At 41.2% G+C, this 22,198-nt stretch overlaps 1 protein-coding gene across 1 annotated transcript in view; it reads right to left on the reverse strand.

The window, feature by feature from the left end:
• LOC126226731 (DNA-dependent protein kinase catalytic subunit-like) overlaps positions 1-22,198 on the reverse strand; it is a 563,510-nt gene that overhangs the window by 124,748 nt on the left and 416,564 nt on the right. The window contains exons 39-42 of the mRNA XM_049942233.1: positions 15,465-15,597; positions 4,157-4,336; positions 3,120-3,256; positions 1,293-1,464 (exon numbers count right to left, since the gene is read on the reverse strand). Coding sequence (XP_049798190.1) covers positions 1,293-1,464; positions 3,120-3,256; positions 4,157-4,336; positions 15,465-15,597 — 622 coding nt within the window. The remainder of the gene's footprint in view (positions 1-1,292; positions 1,465-3,119; positions 3,257-4,156; positions 4,337-15,464; positions 15,598-22,198) is intronic.

Raw genomic sequence — 22,198 nt, forward strand, 5'->3', positions numbered from 1 at the left:
CAAGTGGTGGCTGGAGAGGAGTCATCTCTTCGAACCAGAATCAAATCGCCAAAGTCTCCAGTGGAAGCATCCAGGGTCACCACCACCAAAAAAAGCCAAGGCCATCCGCACGAGTGCAGGAAAGGTTATGCTGACGTTCTTCTTTGAACAAGATGACCCCCTTTGATTCACTTCCTACAGCATGGGACAAAAGTGAATGCCCAGCATAAATCACAAACCTTTACCACCCTTCGCCAAGTGATCAAATCAAAACGACCAGGCAATTCTGCTCCATTACAAGGCAAAGCCTAATACTGCCAACACAGTCACAGCACTCTAGCAGAAAAGAGGGGCGGGGGGGATGGGTCTTTACCCCTGGTTGGAGTTTCATGATTACTGCATGTAATGGTGGTGTAAATCAAGCTTAAATTAAGTTGCTTATTCTTAAAGGTCACTGAAAATGAAGGGACAGGAGGAACCTTGTTCACCAATTTGGATTGAACTTTCAGTAGTGTTAATTCACAAAAATATAACAATAATAATAATAATAATAATAATAATAATAATAAATGAATGGATGGATGAATAAATAAGTAAATGAATTTATGATTGCATGGTACTTTAGTTCATCTATGATTTCAAAAATCTGCGTAAACACAAATATTCTGCAAATGAAGTTGACATTTCACTAGTGTTATTTTTCAACATGTATAAACATAATAAAAACAAAACTTCATTGAGATCAATGCCATATTTGTGACAGACTGAAAATTCTGTGTTTTTTTGTATGAGTCAGCTATGAGCTTTCAAATGAAATCTTTCGGTCTCTTGCCAGAATTATTTAGGAAAGCTATTTGATAGTATACTCAGTACAGTCACAAAAATTTGAACTACATCCCTAGCAAACATATCACAGAAATTTTATCAGTACACAGCTGTGCAATAATTCGAAATTTTTAACACTTCAGTTTACTTTTTCCATTTATACTTGGTTTTTGTAAGGTCCAGATTGCAATGGGATCCCTTGCAAAAATATGTGGTAAATCATGTTTACTCATCATAACTAAAAGATTCCATTAATATGCGATAAGATGATGATAAGAAATATAAATTTAATACTCTAAAACAAAAAAAAAAAAAAAAAAAAAAAAAAACAAAAAAAAGATATCTGCTTCCACATAAACTCAGCCAATGGAAACACAGAACTAAACATTATCTCTAACTGCATCGGTGCCTCATTAATGCTAGCCCATTTGCTATTCACACAGTATAAGATAATCAATGAACTAATTTTACAAAAGCAAAGAACTGACCTCCTCCTTCATACCCACAGCATATTTTTTTGCCACAAAATAATTTTTCTGTAAGAGTGCCAAATCAGTTACAGTCATTCTACAAACAACTTCAGTGGTTTTCAACCAGGAAAGATCATCAGTGGCACTGTCCGATGACAACCTATCAGCTGTTTGTTTTAAGAAGTAACACCTGGAAATAAAAGCACATGTACAGTTAACATTAATGGTGAAACTTCCTGGCAGATTAAAACTGTGTGCCAGACTGAGACTCGAACCCAGGACCTTTGCCTTTCGCAGGCAAGTGCTCTGCCAACTGAGCTACCCAAGCATGACTCACGTCCCATCCTCACAGCTTTAATGCCGCCAGTACCTCATCTCCTACCTTCCAAATTTCACAGAAGCTCTCCTGCGAACCTTGCAGAACTAGCACTCCTGGAAGAAAGGATATTGTGAAGCCTGTGGGATGTTTCTAGAACGAAATTTTCACTCTACAGCGGAGTGTGCACTGATATGAAACTTTCTGGCAGATTAAAACTGTGTGCCAGACAGAGACTTGAACTCAGGACCTTTGACTTTCGCGGGCAAGTGTTCTGCCAACTGAGCTACCCAAGCATGACTCACGCCCTGTCCTCACAGCTTTAATTCCACCAGTACCTTGTTTCCTACCTTCCAAACTTCACAGAAGCACACTCCACTGTAGAGTGAGAATTTCATTCTAGAAACATTCCCCAGGCTGTGGTTAAGCCATGTCTCCAAAATATCCTTTCTTTCAGGAGTGCTAGTTCTGCAAGGTTCGCAGGAGAGCTTCTGTGAAGTTTGGAAGGTAGGACACGAGGTACTGGCGGAATTAAAGCTGTGAGGATGGGGCGTGAGTTGTGCTTGGGTAGCTCAGTTGGCAGAGTACTTGCCTGCGAAAGGCAAAGGTCCCAAGTTCGAGTCTCGGTCCGGCACACAGTTTTAATCTGCCAGGAAGTTTCATATCAGTGCACACTCCGCTGTAGAGTGAAAATTTCATTCTAGAAACATTAATGGTGTGTCTTACAATGAAAGTCATACACAGAAATGGAATAAAAGTGAAAAATCTTAAAAAATGTAGCATGAAACACTTGTTTCATAATTTTATAAGCAAAACACAGTCCTGATTTTATAGATATTGCTGTAACAGGTTTTGACTAAATCAGGCCATGTTCAGATCTGATATATGGATAAGATGATAGTTATCACAGGAATCCTCTGTTTTATACCAACATGGTGATAGCAATCACCTCCTCCACATTTTAGATCCTAATACTGCTGACTTGGCTAAAACCAGTCATAGGAATAAAAATAAATGGTGTAGACTGTGCTTTATTCATAAGAATTGTCATCAATCAATACTTGAGACTTTTTGAGATTGTATATAACAATACATGAAAATGAACAAGTTAGGAGTACAGATAATATGAAAATAATAGTTTAAAAAATTCATGGGTTGAATGAAAAATAAAAGTGAGAAAAGGCAACCACTTATCTGCAGCTGCATAGCAACACTCAACAGTACAGAGAAGTATTGACTTTCAAACTATTACTCTTTCTCCAACTTAAGGATACAAAATCACATACATGTCCACACAGACATCCAAACACAATCTACCCAAATTGATTTTGGTCTTTGTCTAGACCAGTAGCTCGAAAATTAGTTACACCTTTATTTATTTATTTTTGGCCTATGCGACCTAATACTATGCAGTGAGTTCAGATGTCGGGCAATGGTTACGATATTTGTGCCTATTAGTAATATCATTTTTATGTCTTAAATTTTTGTTTTTAATGACAGTAAATAGAAAATAATAAATCTGTAATTACCTGTACAAAACTTTCCGTTCCCAGTCTTCAAGTGAACTTGTTGCACTTGGTAAATCTGTAGCCCATGGCTTCATGAACTGTTCCAGTTTTGTGAGATCAGCTTCAAGATTGGAGACGTTTGCAATGTCCAGATAGAGCTAAAAAGCACATTTAGTTTTATGACAAAATAAGAGATTCTAAGAGTGAGGTGGGGGAGTGCAACAGTTGATGAAGGGAGACGGGGTGAGATAGTGATGGATTTTTGGGGGGGGGGGGGGGGAGGGGGGAGACAATTGATGAATTAGAGGAGGGGGAGGGCACAACTGATGAAACAATGCGAGGGGAGGGGACAGATTGATGGAAAAAGAGAATAAGGAAGTGGGAGGAGTGGAAGATTGGTGGTTAATATCTCATCAACAATGAGATCATTACAGACAGAGCACAAGCTTGTATTAGGGTAGTAGGGACGGATAGAGAAGGAAAGCAGCCGTGAGCTTTCGAAGGGACCATCTCGGCATTTGCCTTAAGCATTAGGGAAATCTTGGAAAACCTAAATCAGGATGGCTGGACATGGGTTTGAACAGTCATCCTCCTAAATGCTCGGCCAGTGTGCTAATCACTGTGCTATCCCACTCATTGGAAGGGAGGAGGAAAAGGTGGCAGTGAAACTAACAGAGGAGAAGAAAACTGAGCAAACACGCAGTTCAAGTGAGTCTAGTAATGAGGAAACTGTCATTTTAAAATAATCACCACAAACTGCTCTTTATTTCTCTACTGAAAATATTTAACGGTGTGGAGACAGGATGTGACTGTACTTTCCATACAAAATTAAAAACATAAGCACAAGTCAAACTTCCTTTAAACCATATTCATGGAATTTTGGAATAATTTACTCACAGCTTTGTTCCCATCCACCTGACAGTGAAAAGTATTAACCTCTCTAGTGAGAACAAACTGCTTCTGTATGTATCATTAAGTCAATGCAATTCTTACACCATCACTTTCCAGCACGTAATGAAACAAGTGAAGATTCAAATAGATTCTCTCAATGTACGTACCATTATCTCTGTTATTCTCTGCAGATCCATCAGTCTTTTGCTTCTGATGGCATATGATGCAGGACCTATTTCTGCCCATTGTTGCAGAAAGAGTGAAAGGTACTGTTCTGCATGTATGCGAGCATTAATAAATTTGTTGTTTGTAATGTCTAATATTGAGAGCTCCTCACTCATGGATTGCTGCAACAGTAATTACATTCAATTTATTACCTCCACTTACAGTCTGTAATGTATACCATAAAAGAACTAATTAAATAAGTATAGATAAGAAACTTTAAGTAATACTCTTGATCAACACAGGGGTTCTACAGTATTTGAACAGCAGTATTATTACTATTATTATTATTATTTGTCTGATCCTACCAGTGGTATTAGTGATGAATTGCTTACAATGGACTTGGCATATTGCTACATGCAGCAGCTGGCACAATTGAAGAGGTATCAATATAATTTGCAATAATTAAACTGTGATGTTTTAATTGTTTTAGTAAGTGTAAGCATTAACTGAAATGCAATGAGTTTCTTTTAACTAGTAGTGAAAAGTACTACCTTCTGTCATACTAGCACTTATCAAAACCTTCTGAACATACTGAGAGACTGCTAAATGCCTGAGGCAACCAGTGCCCTCACCCCCTTTTTTATATCTTCTCATAATTTACTGCCTGTTGGCTAAAATGTTTGAAACAGTTTTTGGACCAATTGGTGAAATCAAAATTACAACTCACTTTTGTATAGTGATCCTACTAAAAAATTTTCCAATCGCCTTCCATGTCCTATAACCTTCTATATCTCACAGTCCTCCTCATTTCACAACTGCATATGAGTTGTGTGCACAATTGACTGAAGACCAACACAAATTAAGTATTACTATCCTGCTTTACCAACTCACAAAACAGTATTTTGTTTCAGTACATGGAGACCCCAATTCCCATTCAAACGATAAAGGAAGAAATAATTTTGGGAAGTTTCAATAAGAACTACTATGATTTCTGGAACACAAGGATAGACACAAATCTTACTTCATTCTTTAAATTTTGGAGTTATTGTTACTATCAACTCCCACAGTTTGCCATAAACACTACAAATTTGTCCTTGGTGTGGGTGGAGTGGGGAAAAGGGTTGTGGGGAAGGGCCAGGCCTAAGAATATTGACCAGCCACTTTCCAAAAACTTAAGGTTGCTCTACTGTATAAAAAGTGCAACATTTTTGACACTGGCAACAGTATAGAAGGTGTACAAACAGAAACAGGTATTCAGATACCACCACCACCACCACCACCACCACCACCACCACCACCACCACCACCACCACAGAAGCAAGTAGTGCTCAACATTCTGTCTTCAAATGCCTTCCATATCAGTGACAATAACAGTTTGGAATCTGAGTCGGATTTCTCAACACTTTAGTGTGCAGCCGACATAACATTATGACGTCTGTGGGAAATGAGAATGTTTGGAAAAAGTAATACTACACTCCTGGAAATTGAAATAAGAACACCGTGAATTCATTGTCCCAGGAAGGGGAAACTTTATTGACACATTCCTGGGGTCAGATACATCACATGATCACACTGACAGAACCACAGGCACATAGACACAGGAAACAGAGCATGCACAATGTCGGCACTAGTACAGTGTATATCCACCTTTCGCAGCAATGCAGGCTGCTATTCTCCCATGGAGACGATCGTAGAGATGCTGGATGTAGTCCTGTGGAACGGCTTGCCATGCCATTTCCACCTGGCGCCTCAGTTGGCGCGTGAGACGACACTTCATCCAGTCCCAAACGTGCTCAATGGGGGACAGATCCGGAGATCTTGCTGGCCAGGGTAGTTGACTTACACCTTCTAGAGTACGTTGGGTGGCACGGGATACATGCGGACGTGCATTTTCCTGTTGGAACAGCAAGTTCCCTTGCCGGTCTAGGAATGGTAGAACGATGGGTTCGATGACGGTTTGGATGTACCGTGCACTATTCAGTGTCCCCTCGACGATCACCAGTGGTGTACGGCCAGTGTAGGAGATCGCTCCCCACACCATGATGCCGGGTGTTGGCCCTGTGTGCCTCGGTCGTATGCAGTCCTGATTGTGGCGCTCACCTGCACGGCGCCAAACACGCATACGACCATCATTGGCACCAAGGCAGAAGCGACTCTCATCGCTGAAGACGACACGTCTCCATTCGTCCCTCCATTCACGCATGTCGCGACACCACTGGAGGCGGGCTGCACGATGTTGGGGCGTGAGCGGAAGACGGCCTAACGGTGTGCGGGACCGTAGCCCAGCTTCATGGAGACGGTTGCGAATGGTCCTCGCCGATACCCCAGGAGCAACAGTGTCCCTAATTTGCTGGGAAGTGGCGGTGCGGTCCCCTACGGCACTGCGTAGGATCCTACGGTCTTGGCGTGCATCCGTGCGTCGCTGCGGTCCGATCCCAGGTCGACGGGCACGTGCACCTTCCGCCGACCACTGGCGACAACATCGATGTACTGTGGAGACCTCACGCTCCACGTGTTGAGCAATTCGGCGGTACGTCCACCCGGCCTCCCACATGCCCACTATACGCCCTCGATCAAAGTCCGTCAACTGCACATATGGTTCACGTCCACGCTGTCGCGGCATGCTACCAGTGTTAAAGACTGCAATGGAGCTCCGTATGCCACGGCAAACTGGCTGACACTGACGGCGGCGGTGCACAAATGCTGCGCAGCTAGCGCCATTCGACAGCCAACACCGCGGTTCCTGGTGTGTCCGCTGTGCCGTGCGTGTGATCATTGCTTGTACAGCCCTCTCGCAGTGTCCGGAGCAAGTATGGTGGGTCTGACACACCGGTGTCAATGTGTTCTTTTTTCCATTTCCAGGAGTGTACATCGCGGCAGTTACAATGATTTTTCACGATGCGGAATATGCTTCCAGAAATGTGTGCCGAGTCTGAAGACTTCCAAGTTTCTACTGTAACCGCTAGATTGTTATATTGGTATCACTGGAAAAAAAAGTTGTTTCTGAAACCTTGGTTATTATCTCTTGCTTTATATGTTTTAGGTGACGTTTGAGTTCTCTCAGTGTCATGTGTGCGGTATGGATTTTGTGTTCCAAAAGTGCAGAAACATTTGGACCAAATAATTTACAAAGTCCTTGATGAGTCTACAGTTGATGACAATGAAGTATTTATCAATGATTTGGATTACATGACATATGAAAATGTCATAATTCTAGACTTTTTTGAAGATGAGTTGCCACACTTGTTTATCTTATACATCAGGAAATGTGTCCTAGTATATGAGGCCAGTGAATGTAACATTTGACTTTGTATCTCTCCATGTTTCAATGTGACTCAAACTTCACTCTACTATGAATGTCAAATTTTGCTTTTACCTTGTATTTTGCATGATTCTTCAGATGCAAATGGACTGTAAAAGAAATTCAAACAGAAAAATCACATTTTCACTTATGTACAATTTTTTTCTCTGACGATTACTGCTTTGAAATCAGGTTTAACACTAACAATATCAAAATATTTGTATTTAAAGCAGGAAGTCCAAGTACCCCAAAATGTTTTAAAATTCCAACTACATACTTGCGCACATGAGATATAAATCCCAAAATAATCACATATTTTAGCCAGTCCATAGGTAATGGTAGCTATCAATGAGACAAGCACTATAAATGTTAAAGAAGACAATGAAGGCAAACAGCTATGGTGGTTGTCCATAGACAGGGCTTTCATTATAAATAATTATGCTAGTAAGAGAAACAATTCTCATTCTGTTAGATTACCATTCATTTCTAGAGTTACTGACAACTTCAGGCTAACACCTGTTCTTATCTCATGAATTCAGGGACAACCATGGATTTCGTACTCTACAATTTGCAACTTCAAATCACAAAATAGAATGTTTGCATAACGTATACACTACCCCAGATGGTAACTCTGAGGAGGGATCTGCCTCTACATTTTGTACTGCAATGGGACCTAGGATTCTGCGTAGCCCCAGCATCTGAGGTGTAGAAGACATGGAATATACTGAAATGATTTCTAAGTTTAAATTCAAGAAGTAGTACTACTTTGGAACATTAAATATAATTCTCTCCTAAAAACTGGAGTACAAATGGAACTGGATTTTTTTCTGCAGAAGAACCACATACAAATTTTAGCAGTGCAGGAAATGAGTCGAGAATGTAGCTGATACTTAACACTGTAGAATTACAGAGAAGAAACAGAAGACCTAATAGAATGACAAGAGAAAAGAAGCACTAGAATAAAGAGCTCAAACTCTGGAGAAAACGGATATGTTAAAAAAAAAAAAAAAAAAAAAAAAAAAAAAAAAAAAAAAAAAAAAAAAAAAAAAAAGAAAAACACCTAGAACAATTCAGACAGTAAAAAAAAAAAAAAAACATAAACAAATGACATGGGAAATAAAAAGAGCCTTCAAAAAATCTCAGCTTATTGACAATCAAGAAAATTCCAGCAAAAACAGTAACTATAATTTTTACTGATACTTTTAAACATGTAGTCACAGAGTATAAAACATCAAGCATTTATTACACGTAAATTGAACCTGGAGAAGGTAAAAAAGGAAACAAAAGGGTATCGATCACTGCTGTCAGCTGCATTGGGACACTATGCAGAATCGGCGGCGACGAATGAAATTTTGAACTGGACCAGGATTCAAACCCGGGATCCCCTGCTTACTAGGCAGGTGCAGTAATCACTGTGCCATCTGGTATACAGTGTTATAGCAACTGCACGGACTATCTCAGCTCACCTCATGGCCAATCCACACTCCCATCGAGCGCCACCTATCGACAGCCCCTGACCATTTCCTCCATATTCACTCTTCTGAGATTCCCAAAGGAGGTCGGACATATTCGTGCATCCACACTGAAAAGGTGGACTCATTGCCCAGCTAGGCTTATCAAATTGCATGTTCTTTCAGACATGTTCGAAAGAATAGACACGACACATTCATATAATTTCATCGGGTATTTGTTTCAAAGATGAAGATGACAAAAGAGGTTTAAATAAAAAAAGATAATAGTGAAATGTTAGCAAAACTGTTTGATGGCTTCTTAAATTGTGTTCTTCCAATAGTTAAATTAGAATTTGCAGCAATGCCAGACAAACTTGAGGAAGGTTTTCCACCTACAAAGCTAGAAATTCATTAAGCCATCAAAACATTCTAGGACAACAAAGAAAGTGTTAAAGATTTAATTGCAGCAGAATTATTGAACAGAACATTTGGAAAACAGGAAAGATTCCAGATGAGAGAAAAATAGTATTAAAAAAGGGAACAAAGCAAATGTCAGCAATTACAGAGGATTATTGCTTCTGCCAGTGGTGTCAAAAATTTTATCAAAAATTCTCCTAAACAAAGTTGAAGAAACTTCGGACAAACAACTGTTAGAACATCTGTGCGGTTTTTGAAGGGAAAGATCCTGTACAGAACAGATTTTTAAATTGAAATCAGTAGTTCACCACATACTGTTAAACAGTAATATTAATAGGGAATCTGGGGTTCAAGCAAAATTTGCAAATATAATTTATGAAACTCTAACAAAATGGATATCTAAAGTCAAACAATGGGGAACCCAGGGTGAAATATCAACAATATTATGAAAGGACATATTGCTACACTCCGTTAAGATGATGCAATGAAAAGACTGTTACCTAACAGCATTCAGTCAAAGCCTCTTCACAAAAGAGAAGTGTACAGACACTCACACAAGCAAGCATACCTCGTGCACACAACCTGTACCTCCGGACACTCTGGCCACACTGCAACAGAAACACGTTGAATGGGAGTGAGGTGGGGAAGGATAGCGTGGTTTAGGTGGAGGAATAGGAATTGGCACTGCCTGGCGGAGCATGTAAGGACTGGAAGTGGCACAACAGGGCTGACAGATGTAGTGACAGGAGGCTGTAGGGCAGGGAGAGGGGGTGGGGAATAGGGAGTGGAAAGGAGAGGAGCAGAGAAGGGGAAAAGATCAATGGATGCACTGAAAGAGAGCAACACACAATGAGAGTGAGGGGAAGTAAATTGTGATGAGGTGACACGACATTGTGGGCAGAAAGGATTGAGTGGCAGGTGTGAGGACATTAGGTTACCATAGACTGAGGTTGGGAACACTTTAGGAGCAGAGAATGTGTTGTAAGGATAACTGTCATCAGCACAGTTCAGTAAACCTGGCCATGGAGTGAATGATGCAGGTGGCCTGGGTTGTGTAGCAGCCATTGAATTCAACTATGTTACGTACAGCGTCATGTGGCACAAAGTTGTCCACTTCGCTCTTGGTCACAGTTTGGCAACTGACATTCATCCTTGTGGACAGCTGGTTTATAGTCATACCAATATAAAAAGTTGTACAATGACTGCAGCAGAGCTGGTATATAACATGGTTGCTTTCACAAGTGGCCCGGCCTCTGATGGAATAGGATAAGTCGATGACATGACTGCAATAGGAGGTGCTGAGTGGGTGGTCTAAGCAGATCTTGCATTGGGGTCTTCCACAGGGATATGATCCCTATGGCAAGTGTTTCGGATTGGGAGTGTCTTAGAAATGGATGAGGATGTTGTGGAAGTTGGGCTGGTGACGGAACACCACTTGAGGAGTGATGGGAAGGATCTTTGATGTCCCTCATTTCAGAGCACTATGATAGATAATCAAATCCCTGACAGAGATGTGGTTCAGTTGCTCCAGTCAGGAGCGGTATTGGGTGATGAAGGGGGAACTCCTTCATAGCTGGTTCTTGGGGATGGTGGCAGGACTGGGAGGTGTTTGGGGATATGGCGTGGGAAATCTGTTTGCAGAAAAGGTCGGGGGGATAGTGTCTGTTTGTGAAGGCCTTTGTGAGACCCTCAGCATAATGGGTCTCACAACAGCCTTCACAGACAGACACTATCCCCCAGACTTAGTCTGCCTACAGATTTGCCATGCCATATCCCCTCACATCCACAATCCTCCCATGGAAATGCAAATGCTATCATTTCTTTGAATTTGTATAATAATAATTTAATTCATAATTAAGGTGTATAATGGAAGTTCTGGAAATGTGCTCTCTCTCTCTCTCTCTCTCTCTCTCTCTCTCTCTCTGCCCCTCCCTTCCTCCCTCTATTTGGATTACACTGCCAGTGTCTTCATTGATTTTTGTCACACTTTATATTGCCTAACTTATTTATAAATGCAAGAAAAGCTGCAGAACTATCTACCAGCAGCTGATCAGTTCTCAACATAAACACAGGAATGAAATGCATCAATCACATTTTCAGCATTCCACAGAAATTCTGTTGTGAGAAGCCTTATTTTAATAGCTATAAACAAGGGCAACAACAAAAAATCTCAGAGGGAATCAAAGTTGCTACAATTCAGGCAGGGGATTCATACATAAATATAAGAACTAATGATTATCGTAGCAAAATGACAATTTGTATTCCACAGATTGTCCCAGGGATATAATTGCAATTGATGGCCATTACCATAAATGTGACCTAGAACTATGGTAATTAACTCTTTGGCTCTGCTGGCTCACTTAATTTATGTTACAACAGTGAAAAAGAAGTATGTTTAGAGATTACAGGGGGGTTTAGTATTACTTTCCTCTTCAAGACTTATGAATGTCGCATGCCTTTCTATGTCGGCAACACAGTCAGATGTAATCTGGACAAGAATCAATTTAAAATGGAGTACAAAGTGCAAACTCTTTTTCTATTTTGGAGAGGCAATATGTGGTATCACTGAAAAACAAGTCTAGTCACCGAGACCCAAATGACAACCATACAATATGATGAATATATCCCATAACTCACAAAATAATAGTATTAACAATACTATGGAAACAGTAGATTCCTGGTCACCACACAGAGGAATAATTTAGTTACAGACAGGCACAATGAAAAGAGTACTGAACATTTCAGATTTCAGCCAAAAGGCCTTTTTCAGAAACAGAAAGAGAGCATGCCACTGTCTACAATCACTGTGGTCTGACTGCGGATTGGAATAGCATCTGACGTGAGCAGCAATCCGAGTGGGTGGTGAGGGTTAAGAGGTGGCATGGGGCTGGGAGAGGGAGGAAGAGTAGGGTAGATGTGGGTGGAAGGTGTTGTGCTGCTTTTGAAAGAATGCAAGGACTTGGTGGGGGCAGGAAAGGGCTGCTAGGTGAGATTTAGGAAGCTGTACTTGGAGGGGCAGGAAAGGGAGAGGAAAGAAGCAGATAAAGGGAAAAGACTATTGGGTGCACTGGCAGAATGAAGATATGTATAGCATTGGAATGGGACCACTGGAGGTTGAAGACAGGGGTATTGTGGGAACGAAGAATATGTTATAATGATAGAACCTATCTGCACAATTCAGAAAAGCTGGTGTTGGTACAAGGGATTCAGATGATGCAGGCTGTGAATCAGGCACTGATGTGAAGCACATTGTGTTGGCAGCACACTCAGAAACGTAGGAGGTGACAGTGGACTGGAGGATATTTGTTTCTGAACAAGGTTGGCAGGGTAATTTTGGTCTGTGAAAGCCTTAAAAAGATTCTTGGCAGGTTTGGAGAGGCACTGCTTGCCACTCCAGATGTGAACACCATGAGTTGTTAGGCTGTATCAAAAGGACCTCTTGGTATGGAATGGGTAGCAGCTGTCAAATTGGAGGTGTTATTTGTAGGTTTGATGTGGATGGAAGTATTGATGCAGCCAACCTCGAGGTAAATGTCAACATTGAGGAAGGTGGCTTGTAGGTTGAGGAGGACCAGGTGTAGAACATCTTCATGATCTGGACTGAGGGCGAGGACACACTATGAATATACCTCCAAAACATCAATATTCTCTACTCCATTTGCTTCACCTGGTCCTTTCCAAACAAACAAACCACCTTCCTTGATGTTGACTTCCACCTCAATGATGGTTACATCAATACCTCCATGCACATCAAACCTACAAACGCTTCCCCTTTGACAGCTGCCACCCTGTCCTTATCAGAAGCCCCTTCCATGCAGCCTAGCCACCGATGGTTGTCGCATCTGTAGTGGCAGGCAATCCCTCTCCAAATATGCCAAGCATCTCTCTGAGGCCTTCATAGACCAAAATTACCCTCTCAATCCTGTTCAGAAAGAGATCTTCCATGCCTTGTCTATACAGCCCACTACCACCATCCACATATCCACTGTGTGGCTACAAATAAGCCATCCTCACATGACACAGTACCATCCATCTGTCCAGAACTGGAGCAACTGAATCACATCCTCCATCAGAGTTTCTACTACATCTTGTCATGTCCCAAAATTGAAATGAACATCCCAACCACTATTCCCGCCCCCTCCCCCATTGCTCCCCACCATGCTGCCACCCATCAAACCTATGCAACATTTTTGTCCATCCCTACTGCACCCATAATCCCAATCTGTGGCTTCATGTTTCATATCCCTGAAACAGACCTAGATGCAAGACCTGTCCCAAACATCCTCCCACTACAACTTAATCCAGACCCGTCACAGGCATCTCCTTTCACATCAAAGGCAGGGCTGTTCCGTGAAAGGATCCATGTGATCTACAAGCTAAGATGCAATCACTGGTTGCTTTCTACATGTGCATGACAACTACCAAGCTGGCTGTCTGGATTAGTGGCCACTGTCAAACTATGGCCACGAGGCAGCTGGACCACCCAGTTTCTGAACATGCTGCCAAACACAATGTGATTCACTTCAATGACTGCTTCACACACTGCATCATCGGATCCTACAAACACCAGCTTTTTTTAATTACACAGGTGGGATCTCTCCCTACAACATATTCTTTGTTGCTACATACATGTACAACCTCCTGGCCTCAACCACCACTAGTCCCTGTCTACCATCTACCGATCCCCTTCCCTATTCCCACTCCAGCACTATGTACACCTTCATTCTGCCAATGTACACACAGCAGCCTGTTCCCCCTCTCTACTTCTGTCCCCTCTCCATCTCTCTCTCTCTCTCTCTCTCTCTCTCTCTCTCTCTCTCTCTCTCTGTCTTGCCACAAGTTTCTCCAAGTGAGGTTATCTGAACGAAGACTTGCAATATGGCAGCCAAACTTCCCCTGATGGAGCCTCCCAGGCATCAATGATACATGATTATTTCATTTTACTGGTATTGTGTGATTTTTCTTTTGAGAAATATATGAATATATGAGTACATAGTGTACAAACTGTCAGTGACTGCCACAATTTTCTTCTGCTTGTCATCCATACTCTTTAATATACGAACTACTTTCAAAGTGCCAAAATGGTGTACTATAATAAATAAAAGTCTATAAAATACTACAGTCTACAATGTATTTGTAGTGAGACAGTCACAATTCCTGAAATTCATTGCCCATGGCCTCTGGCTGCTGAGGAACACTGCCGTCCTGGGTCCATGGATAAACCACTAAAATCCATTGCATTATGCTGCACACAAACAGACCCGGCCTGTGGGCAGATCGATGAGGCTAGATCCAACAGGCAGGGCCTGCTCATTAGTGGGAAACAATGAGCTTCAGATCGGCAGGCCCAATCTGTTACAGATATATGCAGAAATGTCCTGCAGTTTCGTCCCATTGTCTATGTCCATTCGTATAGCATGGTATTCAAGTGTCACAGACACCATGTTGATAAAATGAGACCATGGTCGTCAACCCACGCAACAGATAAATTGCGCAAATACTCAGAGAATCAATACTAATGGGAATAGGTAACAAATCACTGTGAAGATAATCGCTGAGCCGCATACAAGCAAGTAGGAAAGAATCGCACTATCACAACTAAATTTTCGGCCATAACCTTTGTCAGAAAATGAGAGCACACACATTTTTACATAATCACTCAGACACAAATCATGCACATATGACCGCTGTCTCATGCCGCTGTATCACCAGTCTCTGAGAATCAGATCCAAACAAACCACTGCTCACGCCTCCCTGCCTCTTGTTGGCAGCTGCTAGGCTAATGGCAAGAAGTGGTGGAAGCACTGACTGCAAGCTGAGGGGAATGGTGGGAAGAGGAGAAGTGGTAAGAATGAGATAGTAGGGAAGCAGCACACATACTCAGCTGCGTGCATCCAGCAACAATGAATCACATCTCAGCAACGAAACAATTTCATCACTGTGACAAAAGTGAGGTTTCCCCAGTATTTTCTTCAAATTTCCCTGATTTCTCCGATACATTTGAAATTCCCTGATTTCCGGAACTTGTGCAGCCCTGACACCGTATGCCTGCACTGTAGAAAGTAAGTGTATTACAAATATTGTAATGATGCATGCTGCAAAAATAAATTAAAAAATGAACCAAAAACTATAGTTCCTCACCACTAGAGTGGATTTCTTTTCCTCATCAGCTAGCCATTCTTCAACACAGCTTTCAAATTCAGAGCAATCTGATCCTTTTAACTTAAGCTGTATCTGTGCTGCAAACAGGAAAGGCAGCATTTTCTCTGTGTACCTTCAAGAAAACAATAACGGATTATGTAAATTAACTACAAACTAGTTAGCGAAATATGGTCAGTCAAAACATAAAATACTGAAATTTCTCCACATTACATTTTGTACTATAAAAAATACATAGGCACAGTTCCAATATTGTTTCCAAAAACAAAAATGTATTTCTTGATTTATTTTAAAATTGCTATGTTAATACCACGGAACAAGTGCATTTAAAAAGGATACAGTGAGAATAAACTCAAAACTAGACAGGTCACAGTCAGTACTTTGAGTGTATCTGAAGATATAATCAAGAGACCACCTACAGACTTTTGAACATAATTCTGTTTCTGAAGTTGGGCAAACAAACATTTGTAGGAGGAGGGAGAGGGTGGTGGTGGTGGTGGTGGTGGTGGTGGTGTGTGTGTGTGTGGGGGGGGGGGGGGGAGAAAAAGAAGAAGAACCAACAAATAAAGGTTGTAGAGCAGATATATGAGGAATTTAGTTTGAGCTCTGTAGCCAGATCTTGAGATGATCTTCAAAATCTGGTGGCCTGGATGAGATGCAGGCAATCTTAAGCTGTTCCAGGATAGCAACGTTCTACCACATTTCTTTTATTTATTCATATTACTGTTATTGTTACTCCATTTTCCATCAAAAGTCTTTGAAGCTTCTACAGGTGGATGATGAGAGTAAGACTGCTTTTATTGAGTGCAGGAATGTTCTCAACTACGGGGAAATAAAGATTAAAAGATTTTTGTAAACTCTTGCTTGAAAGCAGATTCTTGTCACAAAAATGGGGGAGCTATATGGCTAAGAATAGGGAACCAGAAAGTTGGAGTATTATTGTCTGTTTTTGTGTTGTTGTGCAAGTCTGGTTGGGCGGTGTGTCTATGCGTTTGGTGTATCAGCTGTTGATCCATATTTTAATGCAGAATTCTGTCACAAACACACCAGTCCAAAAAGTGGAAGCTCTTGGTGTTGAAGCTGGTGGACCACATTGCATACTACGAAGTTGATGCATGATGTTATTTTTTTGTCTTCATCTTAGTGGCAGTTATCAGCAAGTGCTCAGTAAAGCTGATTGTCACATCTAGAGTGGCCCCTAGATAATGTGTGCCTCGACTGTTTCTCTTCCTTCTGATTACATCTGGGGTTTCCCTGGTGCAGTTAATAAATGCAAGGGGGCACATGCCGAACACTGCGGGCCACATACTGTGGAGACTAGCAATTTACAGGCAATGCACTGGCTCTACTGTTTTCTAGTAAGACATGTTCCAGCCCTATTGGTCCAGCTAGTGTCAAACACTGGGCAGTTGGGTTAAGGAACTTGCACCAACAGTGACCACTGATGACAATTTGGTGAGAAGCTTTTGAACACTCATTCAGCATTATGGTACTTGGTCAACAGTGACTTGTGTTCTGATTAGACTACCCTGGTTAGATTTATTTGGTTGCCAAGCATCATCAGGTCCTGTAATGATAGGGCAGTATGATCTAATTTTAGTTCTGTATTCAGTACGTTATAAACTTACAAGGCACTGTTCTGTGTTTTGAAGGTTGATAATTCTATTAATTTTCCACTCCATAACTTTTTTTATGTTAATACTTTAAAATTTAATGAGAATACATTCAGAGCTCTGACGCCAGTACAGAATGATCTATTTTCATGTATTTCATTGTGTAAGTTTGTTATCACTAGCTTTTAATAAGTTTGTTTTGAATGTTATAGCATGGCCAGTTACTGCATGACCTTATCATATGAGTCAGGTGGAGCCTGCATCCACTTCTTGTGACAGAGCTCGGCTCCTGACTGTGTCGCCCAAGCTCAAGCCGATGAAATTTCATGTGTCAGTGCAGTACTCGTTCGAACAAATAAAGTAACTGTGTTTTTGGAATAAATATTTTCTTGGCCCAGCAACACCCACTCCCTGCTCATCACTCTCAACCCTTCAATGGTAGCAGAGCATGATTATCTGGGTGGTGGTAGTTGGTGGTGGGGACACAATTGTTAATAAGTTAGGTTATTATAGGTTAAAAATTGATGTTTATTGGTTCCTAAATTTATTATATGCGAAGTCTATCCTTTTTTGTTTCATGTTGTAGATTCATTGTTATCAATTATGGAATCGAGAGGCATATCGGTGATTTCTTAACTAAAAAAGAAACAGTTCCAGTATCATATGAGAATACATGGCCAGTGGGCGGAATTGGAGGATGGCAGTGTCACACAGCTGTGCGTGTGACTATGTTGGGCGTTTGTTCACAGTGACTTGAAGCGGACAGCTCAAGTTGGCAAAGGAAGTGCTGCTACAAGTGTGAGTTTGCATTGTCACGGTGTGTGGGAGAACACTGACTTCCTGGAGCATAATAACCCTTCCTGGGCTCAAATTTAACAAGCAAAGCTCAGGGCTTAAAGTCAGTGATTATGGGCAAGTAACAAATTCCATTAATTGATGAATTACAGGATGAAGTTATGCAATTGTATGTTTGACCCAATGTATTAGAATGGCAAGGTGTATTGTTTGACAGTAAGGCAGAATCCTGGTCTATGACCGAGCAAGGTGGCACAGTGGTTAGCAAACTGGACACACATTCGGGAGGACGACTGTTCAATCCCGCGTCCAGCCATCCTGATTTAGGTTTACCGTGATATCCCTAATTTGTTCCAGGCAAATGCCGGGATGGTTCTATTGAAAGGGCACGGCCGACATCCTTCCCTAATCCAATGGGATTGATGACCTCGCTGTTTGGTCTCATCCCTAAAACAAACCTCTTCTATGAGAGCAGCTGTATATTACCTAACCACATTCTGACCATAATTCAGAGTTTTGGCAGTTTACTTATCGAAGATGGTTACTAAACTGTTAAGTTCTTGTGGTTCTCCATTCAATTACAAAACCATGTGGACATACTTAGAACTGCCTATTCAATTATTTTTCAAATGATATATTCTTTAACCCCCCATGAACCATTGACGTTGCCGTTGGTGGGGAGGCTTGCGTGCCTCAACGATACAGATAGCCGTACCGTAGGTGTAACCACAACGGAGGGGTATCTGTTGAGAGGCCAGACAAACGTGTGGCTCCTGAAGAGGGGCAGCAGCCTTTTCAGTAGTTGCAGGGGCAGCAGTCTGGATGATTGACTGATCTGGCCTTGTAACACTATCCAAAACGGCCTTGCTGTTGTGGTACTGCGAACGGCTGAAAGCAAGGGGAAACTACAGCCGTAATTTTTCCCGAGGGCATGTAGCTTTACTGTATGGTTAAATGATGATGGTGTCCTCTTGGGTAAAATATTCCGGAGGTAAAATAGTCCCCCATTCGGATCTCCGGGCGGGGACTACTCAAGAGGACGTCGTTATCAGGAGAAAGAAAACTGGCATTCTACGGATCGGAGCGTGGAATGTCAGATCCCTTAATCAGGCAGGTAGGTTAGAAAATTTAAAAAGGGAAATGGATAGGTTAAAGTAAGATATAGTGGGAATTGGTGAAGTTCGGTGGCAGGAAGAACAAGACTTTTGGTCAGGTGAATACAGGGTTATAAATACAAAATCAAATAGGGGTAATGCAGGAGTAGGTTTAATAATGAATAAAAAAATTGGAGTGCGGGTAAGCTACTACAAACAGCACAGTGAACGTATTATAGTGGCCAAGATAGACACGAAGCCCATGCCTACTACAGTAGTACAAGTTTATATGCCAACTAGCTCTGCAGATGACTAAGAAATTGAAGAAATGTATGATGAGATAAAAGAAATTATTCAGGTAGTGAAAGGAGACGAAAATTTAATAGTCATGGGTGACTGGAATTTGACAGTAGGTAAAGGGAGAGAAGGAAACGTAGTAGGTGAATATGGATTGGGGCTAAGAAATGAAAGAGGAAGCCGTCTGGTAGAATTTTGCACATCCTCGTGGATGTGGAACATGTCAATTTATTTATTTATTTATTTTTTTGAGCTGAAATAACAATACTAATAGTATGAATATATACAATACATCATTTGTTTCTATTAAAAAATTCATCAATGGAGTAGAAGGAGTTGGCCACTAGTAAGTCTTTCAGGCTCCTTTTAAACTGATCTTTATTTGTAACTAAATTTTTTATGTTTACTGGCAAATTATTGAAGATGAGTGTTCCTGAGTAGTGGACCCCTTTTTGAACTAAAGTAAGTGCTTTTAAGTCCTTGTGCAGATCATTTTTGTTCCTGGTATTGTATGTATGAACTGAGCTGTTTGTTGGAAAAAGAAATATATTATTTAGGACAAATTTCATTAAGGAGTAAATATACTGAGAGGCAGTAGTTAGTATACCCAGTTCTTTGAAGAGGTTTCTACAGGACGTCCGTGAGTTTACTCCACAAATAATACGTATTACACGCTTTTGGACTCTGAAAACTTTTGTCTGACTTGAAGAGTTACCCAAAAATATTATACCATATGACATTATGGAATGAAAGTAGGCAAAGTATGCAAGCTTTTTCATTTTTATGTCGCCTATGTCTGCTAACACTCGAATTGCAAATACAGATTTGTTAAGGCATTTCTGCAGTTCTGTGGTGTGCTCTTCCCAACTGAATTTATTATCAAGTTGTAATCCCAGGAATTTAAGACTGTCAACCTCTTCTATCTGCTTGCGCAGCTACGATGACGCAGGAAGCCCATATGTTCGTACGTCTAAAACATTATGTCCGAAAAGAAACAAGACATCGAAGGATACTTCAAGAGCGTCGGGATTTCGCAAACCATACTAAAATGTACAATTCAGCTTAAAATGCACATCCGTATGTAAATTTTCTTGGAGTACCAGTACTCATGTTTGGTTCTTTATTATAGCAATATTATAGCAATTGATGCCATATGTGCACTACTCATATGCGACTAAACTGCGCATGCGCAAGAGTCCGCCCGCAACTGCTCAAACGAATCTAATTTACACAGTTGTCACGTCACGCTCATCGGAGGCAATTTGTTGTTATAAAGCATTGCATAGTGTTCCTAAAGCCTTTGACACACTTTATTGTTGGCAGACGCTTGTATGAGCACTGTTTTGTTGTTGTATACGGCGCATTTCCTTTGCAACTTAAGTTTTTTTTTCTTCTCCCGTTCATGTTTTGTTGCTGCAGTATTATTCTGCAGGAGCGGGATACAATAATATCCTTTGTTGGAGTATTGGTTCTTACCAGTCAGAATCACAAAAATTCAACTGAAAACTAAAACAATGAGAAATTCCCGGAATTCTAAACAATTCCCGGGTTTTTCCCGGTTTTCTCCTGGATGAAACAATTCCTGGCTTTTTCCCGGACCTCCCGGTTGTCCCGGGTCGTATACACCCTGAGCAGTTGAACGGAATGGACAGTGTCTTGAAAGGAGGATATAAGATGAACATCAACAAAAGTAAAATGAGGATAATGGAATGTAGTCGAATTAAGTCGGGTGATGCTGAGGGAATTAGATTAGGAAATGAGAGACTTAAAGTAGTAAAGGAGTTTTGCTATTTGGGGAGCAAAATAACTGATAATGGTCGAAGTAGAGAGGATATAAAATGTAGACTGGCAATGGCAAGGAAATCGTTTCTGAAGAAGAGAAATTTGTTAACATCGAGTATAGATTTAAGTGTCAGGAAGTCGTTTCTGAAAGTATTTGTATGGAGTGTAGCCATGTATGGAAGTGAAACATGGATGATAACCAGTTTGGACAAGAAGAGAATAGAAGTTTTCGAAATGTGGTGCTACAGAAGAATGTTGAAGATTAGGTGGGTAGAACACGTAACTAATGAGGAGGTATTGAATAGGATTGGGGAGAAGAGAAGTTTGTGGCCCAACTTGACTAGAAGAAGGGATCGGTTGGTAGGACATGTCCTGAGGCATCAAGGGATCACAAATTTAGCATTGGAGGGCAGCGTGGAGGGTAAAAATCGTAGAGGGAGACCAAGAGATGAATACACTAAGCAGATTCAGAAGGATGTAGGTTGCAGTAGGTACTGGGAGATGAAGGAGCTTGCACAGGATAGATTAGCATGGAGAGCTGCATCAAACCAGTCTCAGGACTGAAGACCACAACAACAACAACATATTCTTTAACTTGGGATTGTTTGAGTAGAGGAAACAAATTATTCATTCAGTACATTGAACAAATTTGAATCACCATTTTGGCCCTGAGATTAAAGATTACTGAAGTGACAGGGAGGGAATATGACCTGAAGAACATTCACATATAGCGTTTAGCGATAAACCAAGTACTTTTGCTGACCTTGAAAGATGGGATGCCAGGGGTCAGGCTAATCTGTTGTCCTTTAAAACTTGATGAGCCCACAAGCAAGAGAGTGACTCAAATGGCTCTAAGCACTAAGGGACTTAACATCTGAAGTCATCAGTCCCCTAAAACTTAGAACTACTTAAACCTAACTAACCTAAGGACGTCACACACATCCATGCCCAAGGCAGGATTCGAACCTGCGACCATAGCAGTCACGCGGCTCTGGACTGAAGTGCCTAGAACCACTTGGCCACAATGGCCAGCGAGAATGACTCGACCCACATACACTAGAAATTGTTATCATTGTGGAAAGCCCAGATGTTCGAGAGTATCCAAATGGACTTCTAAAATTTTGAAACAGCTGGT

This window comes from Schistocerca nitens, chromosome 1 (assembly GCF_023898315.1).
Source record: "Schistocerca nitens isolate TAMUIC-IGC-003100 chromosome 1, iqSchNite1.1, whole genome shotgun sequence".
Lineage (NCBI taxonomy): Eukaryota > Metazoa > Arthropoda > Insecta > Orthoptera > Acrididae > Schistocerca > Schistocerca nitens.